The following is a 9,304-nucleotide window of genomic DNA, read 5'->3' on the forward strand; positions in this document are numbered from 1 at the left end:
AAAAAAACTAACATCAAAATTTTTATTCTTTCTTTTGCAATATAGACAATATCAAAAATCGTCACCAGCCTGAAAAATTCTTTTTTTTTAAACATTTATTTTTTTGTTTTCCAAAAGAAAATCAAGCCATGAAAAAAATCAATTTTCATCCAATCGATCAATACTCCCTTCAAAAGAGAAATAAAAGTCATGAAAGCAATAATGATTATCTTTGCCCAATTTTGTCTTAGCAACAAATAAAAAACATATTTACAAACAAAATCTGAGTTGTGTCGTTGATTTTGTGATTTACAAGTATTGCACCGTTTTGTTGTACCGCCAAAATATCAATGACGAAAATTAATGTGAGGTTTGCCAATAAATGGCATTTGAAAATCATTTTGTTTTCTCCTGTATTTCAACAACAATTTCTTTCAATTTACTTTTTCCAGTATATAGTATGCTAAATAAAAATAATCGGTTTCAAGTGTTGTTTGACTTGTTTAAGAGAATATAATTGCTTTAACTGTCGTATCGTGCAAACAACACTACTCAAATCTCGAAGAAAATAAACATCAAAATATCTTCAAACAATAACACTAGAAAGCTTAAACTATATTTACAAACTTCATCCTTCATCTGTTACATGGACTCGATGAGCCGATCCGGCGTCTTCCTTACACGCTTAGAACGTCGAAGAGGGAGTACCTCGCCAGAATTGGGAGGCATAATGTCAGGATCATCTTCGATCTGTGAGCCCGCCTGTATGGGAGAGTGATTACCCTCCAGACTTTCTGGGGCAGACAAATGTCTTTCAGTTTCTAAAGTCTCTGTTGGACCCACATGCGCTGATGGTGTTGGCACCTGTGTATGAGTGGAATCGTCCATCGACACCTTGCATTCTGACCGCAGCTGATCCACATGTCTTTTCCAGACTCTGCCATCCTCCAGGATGACTACATAGGACTTTGGTGCTCGTCGTTCAGCGACTGTTCCTGACCACCAAGTTTCATCTTGACGAAAGTCTTTGACTAACACGCGATCTCCAGGGAAGAATTCACGCAGACCATGTTGTTTGTCATGATGAAGCTTTTGGTCACTCTGCTTGTTAATGACCTTGTCCTTGGTACTAGGTCTGACCAAGCTGAGACGTGTGCGAAGCTCCCGTCCAAGAAACAAACCTGCTGGGGTCTGTCCAGTTGTTGCATGCTTGGTTGAGCGATATGTAAGCAGAAAACTATCCAAGCACTGCTGAAGACTGCGACCTTGAGCTTTGCTGGCACTCAATGATCTTTTAAAGGATTATACCATCCTTTCAGCTGCACCGTTACTTGCGGCATGATATGGTGCGACCTTGACATGCTTCACACCATTTCTCTTGAGAAAATCCTCAAATTCCTCACTAACAAATTGTGGGCCGTTGTCGTTAACCAATTGCAGAGGGATTCCATACTTGCTGAACAAGTCCTTCAATGCTGAAATAGTTGCAGCCGATGTTGTACATCATAATGACCTCTGGCCACTTGGAATATGCATCTGTGATGACTAGATAGTCCTTCTTGTCCTTCTGGGCATAATCTATGTGTATACGTGTCCATGGTGACTGTGGCCATACCCATGGCATAAGTGTCGCCACTGTTGGAACGTTCCGAGTCTGCTGGCAAGTCTGGCATGACTTCACCATCTGCTCTATGTCATAGTCAATCCTGGGCCACCAAACATGACTGCGAGCAATTTCCTTCATACGCACCATGCCAGGATGCGCTGTATGCAACTCTTGTAGAGGCAATCCTGTTCCACGCTTAATTCATCCTTCCTTCTTAAGAATGGTTTGAGTCTTTCATCTTGTTTGTCCTCCACCCATGTTCCCGTTTTCACCAAGAATCCTAGAAAGCACAGGATCTGTTCTTGTCTTGTTCTGGATTTCTTTGCTAGTGATAGGAAGGCTCTCAATGTGATAGGCTGCAATGTTATAGATGTCGTCATCTCCTTGCACAGTTTCCGGTAAGGGAAGTCGTGACAAAGCATCTGCCACCAGATTCTGGTTGCCTGGAATATACTTCAGCTCATAATCAAAAGCTGACAGGATGATTGCACATCGTTGCAACCTCTGGGCAGCCAAGGTAGGTATTGCAGTCTTTGGACCTAGAATCCGTTCCAGGGGCTTGTGATCTGTGCGTATCACAAACTTCCTTCCATACAGGTACGTGCGAAAACGCTGAAGATCAAACATAATGGCCAGTGCTTCCTTGTCCAACTGTGCATAGCCCTTCTCATGCTGATTCAAGCTCCTCGAGGCATATGCTACTGGCTTCATGTTGCTCTTGTTGTCCACATGAGAGATAACTGCACCCACTCCATAGGGTGAAGCATCTACACTCAGTTCTAGCTCCTGCTCTGGATCATAGTGTGTAAGCAATCTCTCTGTAGAGATCGCCTTCTTTACAGCTTGGAAGGCATTATCACAGTCCTCGTCCCAAGACCACGGCTTTGATCCCAGTAGTTCATTCAAAGAATGGACCATTGTAGAAAGATTAGGAAGAAACTGCGCATGATAGTTAACCATCCCTAACCAGGAGCGAAGCTCAGACACATTCTTTGGCGTTGGGGCGTGGCGAATTGCCTCAACCTTATCACTAGTTGGTTGAATTCCCTTGGATTACAGCTTCCGTCCAAAGTAGACAACACTGTCTTTCATGAAGGAACACTTCTCCTTCTTCACTCTAAGTCCGAACTTCTGGAAACGCTTGAAGACTTACTTCAGATTTCTCATGTGCTCTTGGTCTGTGTTTCCTGTCACGAGCACATCGTCCATGATAGCGCAAGTACAATCCAGTCCAGATATGACCTGCTCTATGAATTTCTGCCAAATAGTTGGGCTAGATGAAATACCAAATGGCAGCCTGGTGTAGCGGAAGAGACCTCGGTGGGTGTTGATCGTCACCAGTTCCTGTAAAGCTTCGTCCAACATCATTTGCTGGTATGCACATTTAAGATCAATCTTAGAGAACTTCTTTCCTCCAACCAAGTTTGAAAATACTTGTTCTGTAGTAGGAATGGCGTACTGATCACAATGAATCTGCTGATTCACGGTCACCTTGTAATCTCCACATAGGCGTACCCGTCCATCGGCCTTCGGTATGCATACTAATGGGGTTGCCCATTCACTGTAATCTACAGGGTATATGATGTCATATTCCTGCATCCGTTTTAGTTCCTCCTCAACTGCAGGACGTAGAGCAAAAGGAACGTTGCGTGCCTTGCAGAACTTTGGTCGAGCACCTTCCTTCAGATGCAATGACGCTGGTGGGCCTTTAGCTTTCCCAAGTCCTTCCTCAAATACATCTGCAAACTCCTGCTGCAGAACCGTTCCCACATCTGCATCAACACTGATTGAATACTGAGGATCAGATATCAATGATTTCCAGTCTAGCTTCAGTTTCCTCAGCCAAGAGCGTCCCAAGAGAGGTGGAGCCTGTTTAGAAGTCTTGACGACTACCAAGGTAAGTGTCATAGCTTGGATCATGTACTGGTACTTGACCTCATCAATCTCTCCTGCTTAGTCTAACCTTGCACCTCCATATACATGCAGCGGACGTCTGATCGCTTGCAATTGTACATGCTTGAAATGTTTCATGTAATCATCATATAGGTGAGGATAGACACTGCAGCTCCCGTGTCTAACTCCATCTGCAGTTCAACCCCCTCAACTGTCACTGGTACTATATAGGGAGGCTGAGATGTCACGTTGTTCACATTAAAAACAGAGTCTAGGAAGTCTACGTTGTTTTTACCATAAGCTCCGTCATCATCATCATCATCTTCCTTGACCTGTTTCACTGATCTGCGACCATTATCTTGACGTGGAAAATTTGTTTTTCCTCTTTGGTTCCCACCTGACTTACATTCCGACTTCAAATGCCCCTTTTTCTGACACTTGAAACACACCGCATCTTTGTGTTTGCACTGCTGCGCATAATGATTTGACAGTCCTCAGCGATAACATTTAGGCCGCTTACTGGTACTAGATTGACCCTGCTTGACCTGGGTAGCATCCTTACGTCTGTTGTGTGAATGTGACACCTTATTCACCTTCCCATCATCTACTTTAGTATTGGACATGTCCTTGATGTTACATGATGCTGCCTCCTCTGCTATTGCTAATTCCACAGCTTCCTGGAATCTATAGTTCTTGGACAAAAGTTTCTTCTGAATGGAACTTGAATACAAGCCTGCAATGAAGCGGTCTCGTAGAGCTTCCTCTAACGCTCCCCCTGTGAACTCACATGAAGAAGCAAGCTTTTTCAAGTAGGAGACAAAACCTGAGATTGTTTGACCTGGTGGGTGTTTCATAAAGCTGTTCGTAAGGTTACGAACAAATTTACGCACGACTGGAACCTGTTCTTGGGTCATAACTGAATTACATAGGGATATCAGATAGCACAAGAAAGGATCACCAGTCGTGCGTAAAGTCATTCGTATCTTACGAACAGCTTTATGAAACACCCACCAGGTGATTGCTTAGCATTATGAAACTTGAACCTTTCTGATACAACTGTAGTGAAAACGGCCAGGCCGATTTTGGCGTTTTCAGCTACTGATCCTTGTCGTCTGCTACCATCGTCGTCTGCTGCTGGAGACCTCGTGGCAATTAGCCCAGATGTAGTGCCGGGTGCAGCTAGCCCGGGGTGACCAATCGGGTGTCAGGATTTAGCACCACGTGATTGAGGATGCAGACGGCATCGCCATCTTCTGGAGGCTCCTAGAGATGTACCGGAACCAACCTGTTGTGAAGATATACTATTGATATTGTCGTGTTATGTTGCTGTTTTTCAACTGTTTGATGTGTCTTACTAGATTCATCGTGGGACATAACTTACGGTGAGTCATTTTACCTTGTGTATTTATGATTGGATACATGTGATGCATGTATCTCGTCACTTTTTAGGTGCATCTCCAACTTTCGATTGTTCGAATTGAGCACTCGAACAACATTGGCGTAGTCGGCAGTGCGGACTGCGTTTGCGGCTTGGTTATTCGCGCTAGGCCTAGAGCTGCCCGCTGCTTGCTCGGCAGTGGTCGGCTGTGATTTATTGTGTCTATCGCACAGCCACAAGTGTCAGTGCGGGGTGAAATTTGCTTGCGTTGGCGGGGGAGAGGGTGACAGTGGGACTGTCAACTTTCCAGGGCTGAGCTTGTGATATTTTGCAGGATGCTGAGCTTGTGTTGTGTGTTATTTAGATTCACGTTTTAGTGTTTTGCAATCTTCGCGAGCGGTGGTTGAACTTGCTCAAGTTGTTGAATTACCTATCGCGCTGCCTCGATCGCAACCATCTCGAGGTGAATATTTCTCCACGTGCTTTTTGGGGATTTTCCATGCGGCTGCGGATATCGTTTTGGTATTGTGGCGTAACCGAGCTCTGTCGGGGTAGCGTTCTGCCGTCTCGCAGTCTCCAGAACCCGGTCCACGCTTCTCCTCACTTTTATATCTCTTTTGGGGCAGGTTCGTTCACAAAAGTATATTGTGCAACGTGGTACACTCTCTCGCTCCTCTGAAATACACCAGATCACCCGCTCACTCACCCTAAATCATGCAAATGAAGCAACTTGGGAGATATTCTTACAACCGCACGCCACCGCAGCTCCCAGCGAACTGACGTACTTCTCCAATAATCGCAAAGCATATCACAACTAAAATATCGCCCTCTACGATTAAACTATGAAATACATCTTAAAGGTATAACTCATTATGCTACACAGCCCCTCCCCAAGTCTGGGCTGTCCTCGGACCAGGTATTAACAACAAAGCATAAACATGAATTTCTTTAAATGTTATCTCGCTCTTCCCAAGAATTATAGAAAACATTAAGACATCGTTAAAAGTATACAGGTATATACATTGGCATAGTACATAAAGGGAGTACCGTTCTTACATTGACAACCAAAACAATCTATATACAGAAATAGATAGAAAGAGCAAACAGAGTTGTATTGAGATCAGAAAATGTCAAGATGAGAATGACATAAGAAAGGTTAGAAAAGAGGAAAAGGAAAACATGGAAGCAAAAATATAAAGCATACATCAAGGCATAAAACAACATTTTGAATACAAAATCAAATGCATCAGAGTCTTTTACTGTTTCTGGCACAAAGTTATAGCGAAAGTTATGTCCAATATCTATTCTGCGGATTGAAGTGCTAGAGGATTTCTTCTTGGGGGTTTCTTCAAGGCGCATATCTAGAACTACTTTTTTTTATCTCGATCTCTCTCTATAAAGACTTCTTTGGAGGCCAAGGCGTTACCCTGTCGTAACAATCAGCGGATGTGCATCCAACGCAATTCCTTCGAACTATCTATCTGAAGAACAACATCACATGCCAGGTTACATTCCGACCTTGTTCACACTCCTACTTCCTGTAGAGTATTTTTGCTTCCTCTCCAGCTGTGCATCCTCCAATAGGACTTCTCCACACTAGGCTTTGAAGCCACCGTTGACCAATCGGGCCGGTCGACTGACTGATGCTCTGCTTCCAAGATCTACCTGATCGAAGGTTCTTTTTGTTGGTAACTGCTCATTGCTGATGTCAAGTTCCACGGCAACCACCCTTGCCTCTGCAAAGATCCAACCAAGTGCCCGATGCTCCGTCCTGATCTCCGCCCATAGAAGTTATGTTGCAGCTCCGAAATACTACCATGGCCCATGACTCTTTATGAGCCCCATAGTAGTTGTTCTCTGCTTTCTGAATGCAGTACCCCACTAGCATAGGATATGACTTGCTCCTTCCCAACATAGGACAGCTCCAGTTCCCTCGTTGCTAGTATCTGCATATCCAACAAGTACTTCTCTTCGACGTTCAGAGATCCCCATCTCCACGCTGCACATATCTTGCAAGGAATTTCAGATCCATTCTTCATAGCCACTCGTCGTAGGCGCTATACATTTACATGTATAGGCGCTATCCACGCTGTCGTCTACACACCGACTCAATAGGCGCTATTCACCCACGTGTATAGGCGCTATCTCCGCCACACACACCCAAGGCGCCATTCACCAACGTGTGTAGGCGCTATCTCCGCCACACACACCCAGGGCGCTATACACCAACGTGCATAGGCGCTCTCTTCTTGCCTCTCTCCAGGCACCCTTCCTGGGCGCTATACATTAACGTGCATGGGCGCTACCTCTGCCACACACACTCAGGGCGCTATTCACCAACGTGTGTAGGCCCTATCTCCGCCACACACACCCAGGGCGCTATTCACCAACGTGTGTAGGCACTATCTCCGCCACACACATCCAGGGCGCTATTCACCAACGTGTGTAGGCACTATCTCCGCCACACACATCCAGGGCGCTATTCACCAACGTGTGTAGGCCCTATCTCCGCCACACACACCCAGGGCGCTATTCACCAACGTGTGTAGGCACTATCTCCGCCACACACATCCAGGGCGCTATTCACCAACGTGTGTAGGCACTATCTCCGCCACACACATCCAGGGCGCTATTCACCAACGTGTGTAGGCACTATCTCCGCCACGCACACCCAGGGCGCTATTCACCAACGTGTGTAGGCACTATCTCCGCCACACACACCCAGGGCGCTATTCACCAACGTGTGTAGGCACTATCTCCGCCACGCACCCCCAGGGCGCTATTCACCAACGTGTGTAAGCACTATCTCCGCCACACACATCCAGGGCGCTATTCACCAACGTGTGTAGGCACTATCTCCGCCACACACACCCAGGGCGCTATTCACCAACGTGTGTAGGCCAGGCACTATCTCCGCCACACACATCCAGGGCGCTATTCACCAACGTGTGTAGGCACTATCTCCGCCACACACATCCAGTATTTACCAACGTGTGTAGGCACTATCTCCGCCACACACACCCAGGGCGCTATTCACCAACGTGTGTAGGCACTATCTCCGCCACACACACTCAGGGCGCTATTCACCAACGTGTGTAGGCACTCTCGATCTTCTTGCCTCTCTCCAGGCTCCCTTCCTCTGCGCTATCCACGCTGTCGCCAACACACACACTCCGGGTGTTATTCACCAACGTGCATAGGCGCTCTCTTCTTGCCTCTCTCCAGGCAATCTTCATAGGCGATATACGTGGCGCTCCCTGTAATACAGGCGCCTAAGTTGTCTGAGCTTCCAATACCACGTTGTTCAATCCCACCGCTGCCACCAGTGTGGCGTAACCGGGCCCTGTCGGGGTAGCGTTCTGCCGTCTCGCAGTCTCCAGAGCCCGGTCCACGCTTCTCTTCTCTCTTATATCTCTTTTTGGGCAGGTTCGGTCACAAAAGTCTATTGTGCAACGTGGTACACTCTCTCGCTCCTCTGAAATACACCAGATCCCCCGCTCACTCACCCTAGATCATGCAAATGAAGCAACTTGGGAGATATTCAGTATACAGTTCAACTTGATTTATTCGGAGCTTACATCTTACAACCGCACGCCACCGCAGCTCCCAGCGAACTGACGTACTTCTCAAATAATCGCAAAGCATATCACAACTAAAATATCGCCCTCTACGATTAAACTATGAAATACATCTTAAAGGTATAACTCATTATGCTACAGTATCGCTGCGGTCACATTGGGCATGGAGCTTACGATCTGCCGTGTAGAGTGTTGGTATCGTTTGTGGCGTCTTGCAATATCGTTTCGTTGTGACCGACCCGAACAGTGAAAGTGTGTGTCGTCATACCGATAGCGTTTGCATCGATCTAGCAGGAGAGTGTGTCTGGCGCCTGCATCGATCTATCAGAGTCGAGTGAGTGTGTAGTAGCAGTTCCTGTTTGGGCTGTGCTACAGATTCTAGTGTAGTGTTTGATATCTTTTATATTTTATTTCACGTTTTGTTTGTACGAACAGGGGTAGACTTTACGCTGAGTCCCATTCGTCTATTTTATTCCTATATATTTGCGTTACACGCTGAGTTGGTCTAAAGGGAATTATTTCCTGGTTCAAACTATTTTTTACAAAAATATTTTGTGGATTAAAGGGATAAATCTCCCAGTTTAAAATACTTTGTTGATTGTTTTGTTTGGATTGAAGGGATAAATTTCCCAATTTAGTCACATTTTTACAAAAATGTTTTTGGATTAAAGGGATAAGTCTCCCAGTTTAGTCCAGCTGTTATAAAATATTTTTTGGCTTTTTACAAAAATATTTTTGGATTAAAGGGATAAGTCTCCCAGTTTAGTCCAGCTGTTATAAAATATTTTTTGGCTTTTTACAAAAGTATTTTCTGGATTAAAGGCCGGGATAAGTCTCCCTGTTTAGTCTAGCTGTTATAAAATATTTTTT

General features: G+C 45.3%; 2 protein-coding genes across 2 annotated transcripts; both read right to left on the minus strand.

The window, feature by feature from the left end:
• Positions 1 to 621: 621 nt before the first annotated feature.
• LOC129258047 (uncharacterized) lies at positions 622 to 1,732 on the minus strand. Its single transcript, XM_064096083.1, has 2 exons — positions 1,433 to 1,732; positions 622 to 1,188 (listed from the first exon to the last, which is right to left on the minus strand). The coding sequence occupies exons 1-2, from the start codon at positions 1,730 to 1,732 to the stop codon at positions 622 to 624; spliced, it is 867 nt and encodes a 288-aa protein (XP_063952153.1).
• Positions 1,733 to 2,734: 1,002 nt separating this feature from the next.
• On the minus strand, positions 2,735 to 3,493 carry LOC129258046 (uncharacterized protein K02A2.6-like). The gene has a single exon (XM_054896500.2). The coding sequence runs from the start codon at positions 3,491 to 3,493 to the stop codon at positions 2,735 to 2,737; it is 759 nt and encodes a 252-aa protein (XP_054752475.2).
• Between the last annotated feature and the right edge of the window lie 5,811 nt (positions 3,494 to 9,304).

The sequence above is a fragment of the Lytechinus pictus genome, chromosome 3 (genome assembly GCF_037042905.1).
Source record: "Lytechinus pictus isolate F3 Inbred chromosome 3, Lp3.0, whole genome shotgun sequence".
NCBI lineage: Eukaryota > Metazoa > Echinodermata > Echinoidea > Temnopleuroida > Toxopneustidae > Lytechinus > Lytechinus pictus.

Excerpts from the sequence above, each read along its gene's own strand:
- LOC129258047 (XM_064096083.1), bottom strand. The coding sequence starts at position 1,732 with ATGGTGCGTATGAAGGAAATTGCTCGCAGTCATGTTTGGTGGCCCAGG. Across the intron at positions 1,189-1,432 it reads TTGAAGGACTTGTTCAGCAA|CATGCAACAACTGGACAGAC; the intron begins GTATGGAATCCC and ends CGCTCAACCAAG.
- LOC129258046 (XM_054896500.2), bottom strand. The coding sequence starts at position 3,493 with ATGACACTTACCTTGGTAGTCGTCAAGACTTCTAAACAGGCTCCACCT.